Source organism: Carya illinoinensis, chromosome 1 (genome assembly GCF_018687715.1).
Source record: "Carya illinoinensis cultivar Pawnee chromosome 1, C.illinoinensisPawnee_v1, whole genome shotgun sequence".
NCBI classification, from domain to species: domain Eukaryota; kingdom Viridiplantae; phylum Streptophyta; class Magnoliopsida; order Fagales; family Juglandaceae; genus Carya; species Carya illinoinensis.
Window position 1 is genome coordinate 35,283,894 of NC_056752.1, and position 17,984 is coordinate 35,301,877.

The 17,984-nt window shown below is 37.0% G+C and overlaps 1 protein-coding gene across 5 annotated transcripts in view; it reads left to right on the top strand.

Annotated features, from left to right (window-relative positions):
• Positions 1 to 776: 776 nt before the first annotated feature.
• The window catches only part of LOC122316170 (protein arginine methyltransferase NDUFAF7 homolog, mitochondrial), a 46,288-nt gene continuing 29,080 nt past the window's right edge, over positions 777 to 17,984 (top strand). Inside the window, exons 1-7 of one of the 5 annotated variants that reach the window (XM_043132712.1) lie at positions 846 to 904; positions 983 to 1,062; positions 1,171 to 1,282; positions 4,114 to 5,078; positions 12,364 to 12,446; positions 13,232 to 13,297; positions 14,751 to 14,851. In XM_043132712.1, the coding sequence (XP_042988646.1) occupies positions 4,979 to 5,078; positions 12,364 to 12,446; positions 13,232 to 13,297; positions 14,751 to 14,851 (350 nt within the window). In that variant the 5' untranslated portion in view covers positions 846 to 904; positions 983 to 1,062; positions 1,171 to 1,282; positions 4,114 to 4,978. Of the gene's footprint in view, positions 905 to 982; positions 1,063 to 1,170; positions 1,283 to 4,113; positions 5,079 to 12,363; positions 12,447 to 13,231; positions 13,298 to 14,750; positions 14,852 to 17,984 lie in introns of all 5 variants that reach the window. The other 4 variants (XM_043132706.1, XM_043132708.1, XM_043132721.1 and 1 more) reach the window with 4 other exon arrangements.

Sequence of the window (17,984 nt, forward strand, 5' to 3'; positions counted from 1 at the left end):
TATATCAAGACTGAACACTTCACCTTTTTGTTCTCTAAGGTACCCTAGAGAGCGTTGGAGAGAAGACTTCTTTTTCAGGAGAGCAAAGTTAGAAGCATCAACAATAGAGAGAAGCTCATATAAGAAAAGAAAAAAAAAAGACACATCGAACGTGTAGTAAAGCAGTAGTATATGGCGGTAAGGGTATCATTACCCTAAATAAAAACTTTAGTAATTGCTTTTCATGATCATTAAACATAACAAATATTGCTTTTCAACTTTAGATAATTTATGGTCATAATATTTTATTTTATTTTTTAATTAGAGTTCTTTATGCACTTATATTAATACTATCAAGGTAATATAATAACTTAAAGTTCTTTTATTTATTATTTTTAGACCACATATCTGTTCAAAATAATAAATAAAAGATGGAAAATAAAAATAAATGGATGGATGATGAGTATAATTTTTTAACAACTTATCCCTATCTTTGTATAAAATATTAATATTTCGATTGGTTATATAAATGAGATGAGATAAAAGTTAAAAATTAAATAAAATTTTGTTTGAATAAAATATTTTAATATTATTTTTATTTTAAGAAAATTTTATTATATTTTATATAAAAATTTTAAAAAATTATAATAATTATATAAAATGAGATAAGAAGAGATAGTTTGATACGTGTAACTAAACCACTTCAAATCTCAAGCGTTCTGAATTAGGAAAAAATATCAACAATTAAAAAAAAAGAAAAATGATGAAAGAAAGAAAAACCCTTAACAAGTTACAAATGGGGTTTTAAGACTCGGTTGCCTTCAGAACATCACTGACAGAACCCATCTGATACCGGAGCTCCAAGACATGGTCTCTCGCAGTTTCACCGCCAAGAAGCTTCCCCAACTCATTCATACTCCCAAAGGTACTCTCTCTCTCTCTCTCTCTCTCTCTCTCTCTCTCTCTCTCTTTCTCTCTCTCTCTCTCGTTCATTTCTCTGCAGTGATTCTATCTGAACATTCATGCGCTCCGCTTCTTTAAGCCCTCTTCTCCACGCACATTGTGGGCGACAAACCGATCCTTGTAAGCCATTCACTCTCCCCCACTCTCTTTCTTACTCTCCATCTTTCCCCTCCTTTTCTGAAATTTGAGTGTTGGTATTTCTTGGATAATTGCTGTTCCATTGGATAGGTTCGGGATTTCATACATTCTGCGCTTTACAACCCGAAACATGGCTACTTCTGCCAAAGATCGGGTTCAGTCGGCGTGCTTGAGAAAAGCATTAGGTTCAATCAGCTTGAAGGTGCTTCCAGAGTTTTTTACTCCACATTTGATATATTCTGTTTGATCACACACACCCACTCATTTTTTTATAAGTAAACGGTAAATAGAATTTGATCTTAGGATTCATATGTAACTCAAGTATAAAGATTGAACGGATTATGTAAAGGATTTTTGGCCTGTTGGTTTTCAGTATTATGTGTGAAACAATGTTGGAACAGTGAACTAAAGCATACACACGCACACTCAGTTTGAGGTTAGGATTGGTATGAACTCGAGAAAATAGATCGAACGAATTATGTATATGATTTTTCGCCTATTGATTTCAGTAATTATGTGGAAAACAATGTTGGAAACTTGGAACAATGAACCAGGAGAGAAAATTATGGTAATATAATAGATATTGAAGATAATAGTGGAGTAGATGAACTAGAGGGGTGTTCGGTGCTGTTATAAATGAAATGGAGGACTGCCGTTGCATTGTCTCTAAATGCCAAATGCTTTTTATTTTTGTTAATGTTCAAGTTTCCTGAGAGGGTTTTAAAACTAGGTATGTGATATGGTAGAGGATGACTGTTGGTAAGAAATCAAATGTCTGAAAATCAAGTGTGGTTGAATTTTGGATTTGAGGTGGATTCATGGCTGTAATGTGGAAGCCTGAATATCTGTGGGAAACCTAAAAGGGACAAGGGAAAATTTGATGAAATCTCTCTAAGATTGATGGTCTTTTGCACGGAAGGTCAGTAGATGGGTTAGTTGCATTTAGACTGAAGTGGTACAATAGGGTCCCAACCAAGGACCACAATTTTAAATATAGGTGGAATGGAAAGATTTGGGTGCCTGCCATATGATGGGAACACGTGACCCTTGATAGCTTCACATGGCAAAGCGAAAAAAAATGAAAATGAAAGAAAAATCTTGCTGACAACCTCAAGTGGTAGGCTCAAAAGGGTCTCTACAAAGTAAAACTGCAGTTTTTTATTCCAGCTCAAAGAGTGATATGCATTGCTATCCTGTAACTTGACTGGTGAAATCAATTTTTGTTGCTAAATTTTGACTTAGAGCTTGTTTTATTCACCAAATATTTCAAATACTTGGCCCAAATTTTAGCTGAATTAATAAGTATCTAATCTTTGCGTCCAGTGTCTGGACTATCTTATATTTTTCCTATCCTCTGAAATTAATGTAACCCTAACACTTATGCTTTACGGGTAAAAACATTCTTTTTATTGGTAAATAAGATTTTTTTGATCAAAAGAATAGGCAAAAGCCCAAGTGTGCGGGACATATATAAGAGCAACGCCCATGTGTGCTTAGTTTAGAGATACAAAGAATGAAACAACAAGCCATGAAAATCTATTGCAATCGACCAATGGATTAAAGTATTGAAAAATAGACTTCTAAGCTCATCCATTGACCACGCTCTATCTTCAAAACTTCTCTGGTTCCTCTCCCTCCAAACACACCACCATAAACATATTGGAATCATCTTTCAAATAGAGGCGATCTGAGAGAGACCTTGAATGGCTTTCCAAGAAGCTAGGAGGTCCGTTACCCGTCTCGGCATCACCCAAGCTAATCCCACTTTAGCAAAAGCTTCATTCCATAATGTCATGGCAATCTCACAATGAAGTAGTAGATGGTCAACCGACTCTCCACTCTTTTACGCATACAACACCAATCCATGATTATGATTTGACGTTTCCTTAGATTGTCTAAAGTGAGGATCTTCCCCAAGGAAGCCATCCATACAAAAAATTTTGCCTTTAGGAGTGCCTTTGTCTTTCTAAATACTCTTCCATGGGAAGGAATTTGTACTGTGCATTGTCATGGCTTCCTAGAAGGAGCGGACTGAGAACTTCCCTATCTTAGAAGGTCACCAAAAGCCTTATCTTCAACTCCTGCCAACAAACTGGTGGAGAACTCTGAAAAAGCCTCAATTTCCGAATCTTGTGCACCTCTAAGGAATGTAACGTTCTATTGGGGAGTGCCGTTAGAGAGTATGAAGAGGTTTGCAATCGAGGCTTCTTTCATGCTTGCTATGCTATAAACTTGTGGAAAAGTTTTCTTGAGTGCTCTATCACCACACCATACATTGTGCCAAAATTTTACTTTGGATCCATCACCCACTTTAAAGTGGGTATATCTTGAATGTGTCCCAACCTCCTCTTATATGCTTCCATTGCCCCACACCATGAGGCCCACTCACCTCCTTGGTACACCATCCTCCCCATGGTTTCCCCTGCTTCAATTTAGTGATGATACCGGTAAACAAATTAGCATTACCCTAACACATCATATCCTAGTGATGTCTTGCATAAAATGTTCAAGTATGAGAACAACACAAATGGTGGAATCAAGAAAGAATTCATAAATGATGAGCATTTGTTTATGATATAATGGTATGAAATGATGTTATCTACAAGTTGCTTTAACTAGAGAATATGACTATTAAAAGGTACAAACTGCAGTATTGGGTGGCAGTTCTTTAAGACTTACTAATTTTTGTTTTCTAAACGATGGTCAAATCGTCTCCCAAGAACCTTTTTTAATTGGTAAACAAAATTTTATTGAGAATAGGACTAGGCAAGAGTCAAAGGACACATGACATAGAAAAGAGTATCACCCATGCATGATAATCTAGTGTACCAGAAATTCATGAATGTTTATGCCATTAGAATCAATTACAATTGACCAATGGAGTAACATATTCAAAAAGGAAGTTCTAAGCTCATCCATTATTTGCTTGCGATCTTCAGAGGACTATTTGTACATTGCTAAACTATAGGAGTTTCTATTTGCTCTACTTTAAGGTGCAGTTGGACTCTAACCTTGCTGCATGATTTCTCACAGAGAAGCATACTAATTGAGGATTCAAGAATATTCATGCTTTATGGTTGAAGGATATGGGGCTATGGTTGGTGGCTAACTCCCCATGCTTCTTGAATACTAACAGAACATTATGGTTGAAGGAAGGGGGATAGATGCACCAAGTTCTTCCATCGGGTTGCTAACACATATAGGCAAAACAATGCTATAGAGATGTTGATGATAGAAGGGGTGGCTTCCTCCAACCAAATCGAGATCGCAGATCACATTGTCACTTACTATGAGAATGTGCTTTCGGAGCAGTTTTCTTGAAGGGCGAGACTAAACGGGCTTGCTTTTGATATTCTTGATTAACAGGAAACGGAACAACTCGAAAGGCCATTTGACGAGTTAGAGATCAGGAAAGTATTAAAATGCATGGTAGGTGACAAAGTTCCAGGCCTGGATGGCTTCTCCATGCCTTTTTTTTAAAGACATGGTGGGATGTGCTTAAGGAAGATATCATGGGGGTCTTCCATGAATTTCATGAAAATGGAAGGTTTGAAAAAAGCCTAAATGCAACTTTTATTGCACTCATTCCTAAAAAGCTTGGTGCTGTATAGGTAAAAGATGATCGTCCCATTACCTTGGTGGGTGGGTTATACAAAATCTTATCCAAAATATTGGCGAATAGGTTGAGCAAGGTGTTGAAGAGATTAATATCAAAGCCTCAGAATGTCTTTGTTAAAGATAGGCAAATCCTTGACTCAATACTTATTGCCAACAAATGTTTGGACTTAAGTTGGGAGAGCCGGGGGCTTTTATGCAAACTGGATATGGAAAAAGCTTATGATCGTGTCAATTGGAGATTTTTACTCTATATGCTTGAGAGATGTGATTTTGGCATGAAATGATGTACATGGATCCATCACTATATCTCTACAACTTGTTTCTCTATATTGGTGAATCGCCAAAAAACTTCTTTAAAAGCTCACCAGGATTAAGACAAGGTGACTCTCTATGTCTGCTACTTTTTGTTTTTGTGATGGAAGCTTTTAGTAAGATGATTTCAGGTGTCGTGGCTGGTGGGTTTATATCTAGATTTTTAGTGGGTGAGGCAATCACGGGTTTGCTCAACATATATCATTTATTATTTGCCGATGATACCCTAATCTTTTGTGGGGCCAAACATAACCAAATTCAAGCCTTGAGGGCTCTCCTATTATGCTTCGAAGCTGCATTAGGGCTGAAGGTGGATTTGGCTAAATCAGAGGTAGTGCCAGTGGGGTATGTGCCCAATGTGGAGAGTATGGCGTCCATTTTGGATTATAAGGGCAGGTTTGGATGTAAGATGATATACAAAATTCTCATCTCATTTTATCTCATCATTACAACTTTCCCAAATTTCTACACAAAATATAATAAACAATTTAATTTTTTCAAATCTCAAAATAATAATAATATTAAAAAAATAATATTTTAAACTTTTATCTCAAATTCAAAATTCTTATCTTCCAAACCCGCCCTAAGATATCTCAGCTGCTCATGAAATATCTTGGCCTCCTGTTGGGTGCAACGTTCAAATCGAAATATATTTGAGATGATGTTTTAGAAAAAATGGAGATGAAATTAGCTAGTTGGAAGAGAATGTACCTATCCAAAGGAGGTAGGGTGACCCTAATTAAAAGTACTCTTTCTAACTTGGTAACTTAGTTTCTCTCCCCGCCAAGATGGCTCATTGCATGGAGAAACTCCAATGTCATTTTTTATTTGGCGCGCGCTTGGGGAGGGGGGGGGGATAAATGACGAGTTTAAATTCCACTTGGTGAAAAGGGCCACAACTAGCTCTGCCAAAAGAAGGAGGTTTGGGAATTTGGAACTTGAAGTCTTTCAATAATGTCTTACTTGGCAAATGGTTATGAAGATATATATAATATATATATATATAACTATGAAGTGCGACTTCTATAGCGACCCAGATAGGTTTTATCTCTTGTATATCGTATTGTGTACTGGGGCTATGCCTATTATTATTAATACTACCGTTTACTTATAAAAGAAATATATATATATATATATAACTATGAATGGGGGGCATATAAGAAGAGGTTAGGACACATGTGTAGCAAATACTCGCTTTAATGTGGGGAATGGATTGAAGGTCAAATTTTGGCATGATGTATAATGTGGCGTTAAGGCACTCAAGGAAGTTTATCTACAAATTTATGGCTTAGCAAGAATGAAAGAAGCCTCGATTGTAGATCTATTAATCATTTCCAATGGTCTTCCCCATTGGAATATTACTTTCCTTATAGATGCACAAGATTGGAAAATTGATGGTTTTTCGGCATTCTTTGACCTTGTGTTTTCCACTTGTTTGTTGGGGGGAGGTGAAGACAAGATCTTTTGGTGCCCCTCTAAGAAAGGAATATTCACAGTCTTTTCTTTCTACCAAACCATGACCATGCCCAACACAGATCCATTCCCATGGAAGAGCATTTGGAAGAAAAGCACCTTTAAATGCAACATTTTTTGCATGGACGACTTATTTGGGGAAGATTCTCACTATAAACAACTTGAGGAAACGTCGAATTATTATTATTTGTTTTATAAGAAAATTTTATTCATCGAATGAAAATAGGCAAAGCCCATGTACACAGGAAGTATACAAAAGAAACACCTAATTACATTCTAGGATCATGAAAAGAAAACAAAAGCTCATTAACATACCCTCCATTAAGTACAACAGTAGAAAACCATTAAATCAAGGAGAACACAAAAAATTTCCAATTTCCTCTACAGTACGCTCCTTATTGTTAAAACACCACTCATTCCTTTCCATCCAAATATACCACATAATGCAAAAAGGAGTAATCTTCCACACAACTGCTACTTGAGAACAACTATGCGGCCTATTCCAACATGCACGCAAGTCCACCACTTTCTTAGGCATTACCCAAACCAGCCCAACTCTACTAAGCACACCATCCCATAATGCCTTAGCCACCTCACAATGTAAAAGTAAATGATCCATTGATTCACCATATTTCTTACACATGCAGCACCACTCCATAACAATCATGCCACGCTTCCTCAAAATTATCAATCATCAAAATATTCCCAAGAGATGTTGTCCAAGTAAAAAAGGTTACTTTGGACAGCACATGAACTCTCCAAATACTCTTCCACAGAAAGGAAGTGTGATGCTGAATAGTCAACACCTTATAATATGATCGAACCGAAAACTTTTTACTCCCCATATGCTTCCATAACATTTGATCCCTCTCATTTCTTCCAATATCCAGAGAACACAACAAACTGAAAAAATCTGCAACCTCATCAAGTTCTCAATCCTGAACAGCTCTAATAAAACTAACATCCCATTGCACAGCTCCATTAAAATGAATCAAAAAAGCTGAAACGGAAGCCTGCTGATTTGCAACCATTCGAAAAATAGCCAGAAGAACTCTAAAAAGAGAATGCTCACCACACAAAACATCAAACCAGAAATGAATTCTTGAACCCTCTCCAACATCGAACTTAATTTGTTTCACAAAATTGTCCCACCCCTTTTTAATAAATTTCCAAAGACTCATATCGTATGTCCCCTACTCTCCTTAGAACATCAACCTCCCCAATCACTCACATACTTTCGATCAATAACCTCCCTCCACATCAATTCCCCTTCCATTTGATATCTCCACAACTACTTTCCCAAAAAAGCCTTATTAAAACTACTCAATTTACGAACCTCCATTAACAATAGGACAACAAACTCTATTCAAACTCACAAGATGAAACCTTTTCTCCTCTTCCACACCACCCCACAAAAATGCTCTAAATAACTTCTCAATATGATTTGCCACAACTACTGGCAATGGAAAAAAAGCACAAGGCTGCCCATTGACTAACACTAAGAACCGAGTAGCTGATACACTGTGTCTAACCTATCCACACCACCTATCCCCAAAACCACATCTTCTGAGCATGTAAAAAAGAAAATCCCAACTCTCACATGATCGTACGCCTTTTCCATATCTAGCTTGTAAAGAACTCCCGGTACATGCTCCCTCATCCGACTATCTATACATTCATTAGCAATCAACACCGAGTCAAGAATTTTCCGACCTTGAACAAAAGCAATTTGGCGCTTATAAATAATCTTATTCATAACTATGCTCATTCAATTTGCTAACACCTTAAACATTATCTTATGAATCCCACTTACCAAGCTGATGGGGCGGAATTCCTTCAATTCAGAGGCACCAAATATCTTAGGTATGAGGGCAATAAATGTGGCATTAAGGGACTTCTCAAAACTTTTGAAAAGAATAAAATTCTTGGAAAACCCGTATCACAATTTCTTTTACAATGTCCCAACTCTTGAAAAAAGCCATAGAAAACCTGTCTGGGCCAGGAGCTTTATCTTTACTCATCGCACATACCACCTGATACACCTCAATCTCTTCAAATGGTCTATCCAACCATCTTGCTGCATAGGAATCCAAAGAGTCAAAATGCCATCAAGCTTGGGTCTCCAGTTCGCTGTCTCGGTTAGAAGAGCTTTATATAACTACACAATGTGATCATGCATCTCATCAAGAGAAGAAAGCACACTATTTTCAGAATGTAGTAACTCAATAGCATTATTATGCCAATGTGAATTAGCCATTTTGTGAAAAAACTTAGTGCACTTAGTGCCTTAGAGGGCCGTCAAGGCTGGACAGATTTCTACTCTCTCTTGAAAATAGTGTGCTTTCTTCTCTAGATTAGATTTGAGATGAAGATGCTTATTAGCATCATTGATCCCCCTTACATTCCATGAAAGGATCTTAGGCTTCATGTGATGAATAAAATGCCCTCCCGTTCAATCTGTCCCTCCCCACACTTCCCTCTTTATTATCGTAGTTAATAGAACATTTCAATCGTTTTAACTTCCTGTCCTTTTTCGCAGTTGACTTCAAGGCCGTAGACCATCTGGCTTCTATAGCAACAAGGAGAGCCTTAATTTGCTCTTCATACCCTTCATAGGATATCCCTACACAAGCCTGTAATTGCTCCATTTTTTTCAGAACTCAATTCGAAGCTAATATGGAAGCAGACTAAGGAGGAAGAGTACGTAAAGGAGTCGGACTACTCAACTCATCCTCAGCGAAGTCTTCCTTAATTAACGCCATTTGTAGATTAGTTTCCATTGACTCATTTTCAGAAGCACTAAGCAACTGTAATGCACCAAAAGGCTCCTTAGAAAAAACCCTAGAATCTCCATCAGCCTCTTCAACCAACTCTAGTTGCCGAATCCCTTCAACTGACAAAATATGCTTTAACAAACTAGGACACGGTTCCATCAGATGAATACCATTAACCAAAGGATCCAAATACACTTTCAAATCAGGGATCCCTCAATTGGCCACTTCATTGCCTTCGTCTTTCTTAACAATCTCCCCATCTTAAACTGCCGGTGATTGAAACAACTCCACTGGACCACCAGATATGTCGTAGGCGACCGTCAAACATCTTTGCACCAAATTGGGGACCATTGACCCAAGAGTCGGCTTTGGTAAGGATGAAGAAACCTTATCCGATATTTCCGGAACTGAAATATCAAAAGTTCGTTGACCCTTTTCCTTCCACATCCATTTTGGGCTTTTACCCAAACCCTGCCCAACCACTTTCTTTTTTCCCTTCAGATCTTCATCTCCCTTCCCACCCACATTAGAAACTGGTCCATTCCCCTTATTATAAAACAACTTATCTGCATTTGCATTCTTTAGAAACTCTGGGCGCGATAAGCCCATGCTCAAGCCCAACTCAACCCACCTCAACATACATTCCAAATCATTCTTCATTTCTAATAATACCTCTTGCATGGCCTTCAACGACATTTCCTCCCCTTTCCCTGACAACTCCTTAGAACACTGTGCTTCTCCTTCAAGAATACAAAACGACTGCACCAACTTCCCATCAGCCCCCCCCCCCCCCCCCCCCCCCCCCCCCCCCCCAAAACACCTCCCTACTAACCTCCAATCTCGGCGGTGGCTTCATCAGAACCTCCACCTAAGAGAGCCCTTCCGTCCCGTTTCCACCAGAGAAAAGGAATCTACCTTCTCCTGGACTTTGTTCTTCTCACCCGAAACAGAGGAATACGAGATTGCCTCCTTCAGCGCTTCTCCAAACCTCCTCCATCCCTCACCCTTCAACCCTTCTGGTACCACAATTAGACCGCGCCTCTTATCTTGCCCAAACTCAGACATCATAAAAAACCAACCGTACCTATTATGGCATCTTTGCACAACTAGAACCCGATTCCCTTTCCTGCGAGTTCTAAAGAACTCAGCCGATCCAACTGATGCACCATAAGCCCCCACAGCTGAAGCCACCCAATCCATCGCTACTACATTAATAGAAGTAAACTTAACCCGATAACTGCTCTCTGTGATTCTCCACCATTGATCATTTTCACGTTTCAGCTAAAAATTCTTTTGATCAATGAGTATCTTCCGACACGACCCCATCAAAATGACCATAACCACCACACCCAATAATAACAAGATGACTCTAAAGAAAGATTTTTTTGGAAAATAACTCTAAAGAAAGATTAACAATTAAATTTGGCGAGAAACGCCGGAAAGAGAATACAAAAAGACACTTAGAGAGCAAATACACCATGTCTTTTGAACTTTTCTATTCAAGCATGTAACACCCTACATTAAGCATAAGAAGGAATATAGGAAAGTGATGAATGTGATCGTACGTTGAATTATTGTCATGGATTGGTGTTGTATGTGCAAGAAGAGCGGAGAGTCCTTTGATCATGTACTACTTCATTGTGAGATTGTCATGACCTTGTGGAATGAAGTTTTTTCTCGGTTGGGGTTAGCTTGGGTGATGCTGAGAAGAGTATGTGACCTCTTAGCTTTCTTGGAGAGGTAGATGATACCAATATGTTTATGGTGGTGCGTTTGGAGGGAGAGGAATGCAAGAAGCTTTGAAGATCAAGAGTGGTCGATGAATGAGCTTAGAACTAGGGGTGAATTCGATCTGGTCCGGTCTGTCCATAGGGTGTTTTTGGGACCGAACAGGACCACTTTGGTTCACCATTTTCCTACCTTGGACTGGACCGAATTTCCTTATGGACCGGACCGGACTGTTAAGTATTGTTAGTCTGACCCAACACCAAGTGGGCCAGTTTTATATTTTTTGGCTCAACTAACATTTCAGCATAAAATTATTTATATACAAAAAATAGAAAAAAAAAAAACTTGAAAAGGATGCAATATGCCAATAACATCCAAACTCAAAATAAATGAAAAATATAGAAAAAAATGGAAAAATATAAATAGAAATTATCCATATCCATCCAAAAAAGGTTATCAATCATTAATTTATGATATAAATAAAATTTATCCATATGATTTATGATATATTATTAATTGATAGCATATATTATTTAACATTTTATGTGCTCAATAATAATAGATTAGATGAAAATTACATAATTAATTTATATAATTACTATATAAAATAATATATTATATATGTAAAAAATATTTTTAAAAAATATATATTTTTTGGTTGGTTTCGGTCCGGTCCAGTCCAAAAATCACATATACGGACCGAAACCGACCAAACAAATTTTCGGTCTAGACCAACCGAAAATTTTACACCCCTACTTAGAACCCTTTTTTTTTTAATACTTTACTCCATTGGTTGATTGTAATTGATTTTTATGGCATGATCTTTCATGAATTCCTTGTATCACTAAACTAGCATACCTAGGCTTTGCTCTTGTATATGTCCCATATACTTGGGCTTTTGCCTACTCTTTGGTCAGTAAAAATTTGTTTACCGATAAAAAAAATATTTATGTTTTATATTGACTCGAGATTAAAAAAAATTATGTTACGTGTTGAGTGACACTGGAAAAGCGAATTTTGAAACTATCATAAAATATTTGACGGTTATTAATTTGGATCCATACTCAGTGAAGCACCACTGACAGTTTTGTATGATTTTGAATTGAGCTTATGTGAGATATTCATAGCTGTAGCGTCTGTGACTGTCATTTATTACTTATCAGCTGAAGAATAAAGTGCACCCTTATGACTGTATTTAGAACCTTTTTTTTTGTTTGCATTTTTCTTGATTGATTAAAAAGAAAAGTACAAACAAAAAAATAGGTACTTGGTTAAGGTATATACTCTTTTCCAATTCAATATTGAACAGACATGCTTGACAGCTGCATGGCTTTGAAGTCAACATTGATCTTTTGCTCTGAACTCTTTACTATTGTAGGCAGGAAAGCTTATATGAAATACTTGGATGATTTATACAAGCGGAGTGACATAGCTTGGTACACTCCAGTGGAGCTTTTTAAGGTTCTCTGTCTCTGTCTCTCTGTTTCTCTGTCTGTGTGTGCTCGTGTTCATGCATGTATGTGTGTGTGTGTGACAGCATAGAGGAATTCAAACCCGTGTAAGCTAGAAAGTTGGGTCAAAACAAACGTGCGTACTTGTATTTTTCTATCCCTTCCCTGTATTCTTCAATGAGATAGTTTCTTAGCTTTTCAGCATTTTTGGTTGTAAGGAGGTAAAAATGCACTGGAATTACCAAGATAGACATGTTCTGGAACCTAGTGGTCTAGTTTTGTTTTGCAGCTTTCGTTTTTCATTTTTTTGGCTTTCTTTGTCCAACTGTTTGGTAGTGGCTTTACACTTTTCTGTTTGGGTCAGCAAATGAAAAATCCACACTTTTCTGATTGGATCAGCAAATGAAAAATTCATACAGTTCCTTCTTAGAGACATATTTGTTGCTGAGAGGGGAGTCTACGGAGACGAACAATATTCCCCAAAAGACTCATGTCATCAGGAGAAAAATAAGTGTTGTGCCTTTACATGTCAATTTAATTACACATATTTTTTGAAGCGAAATTATATTTTATGATATTGGCATCTCCAGGAGTCTCTGAAAAATATAAGTGTGCGTTCCAGTGGTGACTGTTGAGAAATATGTACTCTATATCTATCAAACAGAGCTCTTTCCACATTAGGGATGTGGGTTTCTTTTTGTTTCATAGGGCTTTTAGGTGTGTATATATTTATATACATATATATATTTGCTTTCAACTTTTTTAGTGATGTTACTAACTTCGGCTTTCTTGTAGCCTTGGTATGCTCATGGAATTGCAGAAGCCATAATGCGTACTACTAATCTTTCAGTTCCATTAAAAGTAAGCTCTCTTGTTCATAATATCCTACTGGAAAAACCAGCTCAGATTTTGCACATGTCACTACATTATGTTCTTATTGCCTATATTTCACAAGTAAACTTAATTTCAGTTTCTATTTTGGAATACATAATTGAAATCATTTATGATTTCTGGAGGAAAGCTTTATTTGATCATATACATGTTCAATAGCATGGATTTGTTTACGCCTAACAAAAATCTTAAGAAATGGGGATCAGTGTGGATGTTAAATGATGCCTCCACATGAAAGCACTTTGCTATGTTTGATAATTGTTTCTGTACATATGTTGCCTGTTGCCATGTACCAGAAATTATTTTTATGCATATGGTTCCCATCATAAATTTATTTTTGATCAGTAGGTTCCCATCATAATTACTTCCCCTCAGGTGTGAGAGACAAGCTAGGTGAAGACAATAAGCATTGTCTTCACTTCTGCCTAGCATGTTGACTATAGTGATAGATGTAAGCTAATATTTATGCTACTGGAGGTTGTATCATAGATGCATAGGTTAAGACTATATTCAGGAATAAAGAGGTCATTTTAGTTGCCATCTTAAACTTTGGTGACAATATCTTATACTTTGGCTTGGCAGTTGTTTCCTTTATGCCTAAATAGGTGTGTATGGAATGAACATAATGCTCAGAACTTTGAAGATAGTGAGAATATGGTGAATCAGCTTAGAACCATATTGCTAAAAACTCATTATGTTTGGATGTCTGCTCATAATAGTCCTAGCTTCTTTGATTATATTGATTCTATGCATCTTGTTTTCCCTCTTTCCTTTCTCTTGTGTACCTGGTGTACTTGGGTTCTGCCACTGTGCTCTTAATAAAATTCAGTTACTTATAAAAAAATCAGATACTGTAGGAATTTCTTTCAAGAAATTTTAAAAAGCTTTAAATTGTGAGGACAGATGTATTCACCTTTTGGCTTCAGTTTTGAACAGACTATGTCTCTCCAACTGTTACCATTTTGCTTGTTAGCATATTTGTGAACCCAATGCAGTTGGGAGCTTGGTGAGAGATAGATCAGTTCAATTTTTATTAAAGCCGAAGACCTTAGGTGAAACATGTGAAACTCCTGCCATGGGTGCTGAAATAAACAAAATCCAAGAGTTCTTGGAGGAACTAGAAAAGCACAAGGCTATGCTAATAGTAATGAAAGTCAATTGTCTTGCACCGGTGTCATAATTTTTTATTCATGAAAACGATAAACCAAAAAAGTATATGCCCTTTTATAACCTAAATGTTCTGGATTCTTAGAGTGCTGTAAATAGTGTTATCGTTGATAATGCCCTTATAATGACACTATTTCATTCATTTGAAATCATCATGCCAGTAAATGATTCCTCCCATTGTCTTTGTTTTTAAATTTATATTCTTGTTTAATAATTAAGTCTAAGTTCATCCTGCTGTTTGATAATGTGCACTCAGATATATGAAATTGGTGGTGGATCAGGGACTTGCGCGAAGGGCATAATGGATTACATAATGTTGAATGCACCTGCTAGAGTTTACAACAGTATGACTTACACGTACGTGCATCGACCATATCCCTATTTACTGTAATATAAGTTAGGCATTCATGTGCCAACACTACGTTTATTACATGCCACCTTCTGATACATATAATCTACATGCTTCTCCGGGCAATAAGTTAGTCTTTTGTCACCTTTAGAAAATATATGATGTCCGGAATGGCACTTTATTGTCTTGAAAGTGGTCCACTTTATCCATATGCATGCATATGTACATATCTATATATTTATACGTATGTATATCTGGAAATTCCTATTTGTGTCTCCAACCTACCATCATTTTTCTATTTGCACCCTAAATTGTTAAATTTCGACAATTTGCACCATCAATTAAGACTTGAGCCTTAAGATTAATATAAAATAGGATGTGTTACAATCTTAATGGTCAATCATAATCGAGGGTGAAAATTTCCAACTAATTTAGAGACACTCACAAAACCTTTGTAGTAGCTAAACTTGACTTGCAGCACCACAAGTGACTCACTCGATCTCTACACGCATGTAGTGTCGGAACTCCGACCTTTTTATAGCTTCTCACAAGAACTTCTCGATCTCTGCATCAACAGTAGCTCCGGATTCTTCCGGCCAATGTATATGTTCACTTCAATGGACTCATGCAAAGGTTGATTTCGAGTGTGGTGTGGTGGAGATGTGTTCATTCAAGAGAATTTTGTATAGTGGGGGAGAGGTTGCTCTAAAAAGTCCTTGGAGGCCCTTAGGGTTTTTGCTCTGATTCTCCACACCTCAAACAGAAGAGAAGCTGTTCTTATAGTTCCAAGTAAAGGAGGCGCTCAAAATCCTAAATTCTAAGTGATTTGGAACATTGGCTCGAGCGATGGTCGAGCGACACAATCTGTCTGAGGTCGCTTAAGCGCAGTGTTGAGCGAGGGTCGAGCGTACCACTCTGTCTGAGTTCGCTCGAGCAACCCTTTCTGTTTGGCTTGACCAATGACTTGTAAAAACAAAGTGTTACAAGTAATGTAGACATGTGTGTTTAAAACGGTCCTTGCTCAATCAAGAAATTTCAACCGAAAAGTGTGAGCGAGGTACAAATGCTTAGGAAGCTCTTCCAAGACATAGAAAGTCAAACCCAATGCTGCTAGGACCTGAGTCCTTCTGTTTTAACACTTGTTTCAGTTTCAGTATAATCAAGAAACAGAAAATTTATTCTGTTTTCCCCAGCTTTTTTTTTTTGATATAATATCATAATCTTTTCTTTTCCATTTGATATGCATGATATTTATTTATTTATTTTTTTTGCATATGAGAACTGTGATGAGGTCATCTAGCTTGTGGCCAATCCAGTTGTGCATGTCGAGTTTCCTAACACCTTTGATTACCTCCCCAAGACTCACAAGTGGCGAAATGTCGATTGATCGAGCTGTGAGTGAAGTGTGTGATGCTAGTCACAGATTACAATAGATACCCATGTTCCAAACCTTTGTAAACCATAGGTATATGATACAAATCTCAAAAGACACAAGTATCTAGAGTTTTAGAAAAGACCGCACCATCATCAAACTTACAACCATGGATCGCATGTATGGACAGCAATCAACGAAAATGAAACTAGATAACTAACAAATACAAAATAAACAACAAAAAAAAAAAATGCATGTAATGCATGTTTCAGTGCTCATGTCAAAACATAAATACCAATAGCCTTTCTAAGTAATTCAAACCGAAGCTCATCCAAGGGTTTGGTAAAAAGGTCGGCTAGTTGATGTTCGACGGGGACATACTCAAGAGTCACAACATGTCTTTTCACAAGTTCTCGAATAAGATGATATCTAATGTCAATGTGCTTGGTCCTAGAGTGTTGGACATGATTTTTTGAAATGTTTATAGCACTAGTATTGTCACAATAAACGCTCATCACACCTTGGGCAATGCTATAGTCACATAGCATTTGTTTCATCCACAACAATTGCGTGCAACAAATCCTTGCAGCAATGTATTTAGCCTCAGCCGTGGACATGAAAATTGAGGTCCCGTTTGGTTACACAGATGAGATGAGATGAGATGTTTTAAATAGTAATGAATAAAATATTAGTATAATATAATTTTGTAATATTAATTTTTTATTGGGATTTGAAAAAGTAAAATTATTTATTATATTTTGTATGGGGATTTGAAAAAGTTGTAATGATGAGTTGAGATGAGATGAGTTTTTTGGTTTTGTGTAACCAATCCGGGCCTGAGTTTTGCTTCTTATTCATCAAGGCTACCAGGTTCGTCCCAACATAGAAACACCCACCAGAAGTGCTTTTCCTATCATCTGTTTTACCTACTCAATTAGCATCTGAATAACCTGTAAGTTCAGTATTAGTGTCTCTAGAATACCAGATCCCATAGTTAACTGTCTCATTCACATAACGAAGTATGCGTTTGACAGCTACCAAATGTGATTCTTTTGGATTGGCTTGAAATCTAGTGCAAATCCCAACACTAAAAGCAATATTTGGTCTACTTGCAGTGAGATACAACAAACTCCCAATCATGCTCCTATACAAGGATTGCTCAACATTCTTGCCTGACACTTTAATGCTAAGCTTAACACTAGTGCTCATGGGGGTTCTGGCATGGCTTTTGTCATCTAATCCAAAGTTTGTGCTAAGATCATTTTCATATTTGGATTGGGATATGAACAGCCCATCATTCAACTGTTTTACTTGGAGTCCTAAAAAAAAAGGTTAGTTCACCTACCATGCTTATTTCAAATTCATTTTTCATTTCATCAGCAAACTCAAGAGCTAGAGTATCAATGGAAGATCCAAATACAATGTCATCCACATAGATTTGAGCAACTATTATGTCTTCTCCAACTTTTCTGATGAACGGAATCCAATTAACACTTCTTTTCAGAAACTTGAGGTTTTCTAAATAAGAAGTTAGTCTTTCATACCAAGATTTGTGAGCCTATTTCAGACCATAAAGGGCTTTCTTCAACCTGTAGACATTATTATATATTTTGGATCCTTGAAACCCCTTGGTTGTTCGACGTAAACTTCTTCTTGGAAAATTCCATTCAGAAAGGCACTCTTGACATCCATTTGATAGAGCTTAAAACACATGGCAAGCAATGCTCAACAATATTCGGATTGATACAAATCTGGCAACCGGAGTGAAG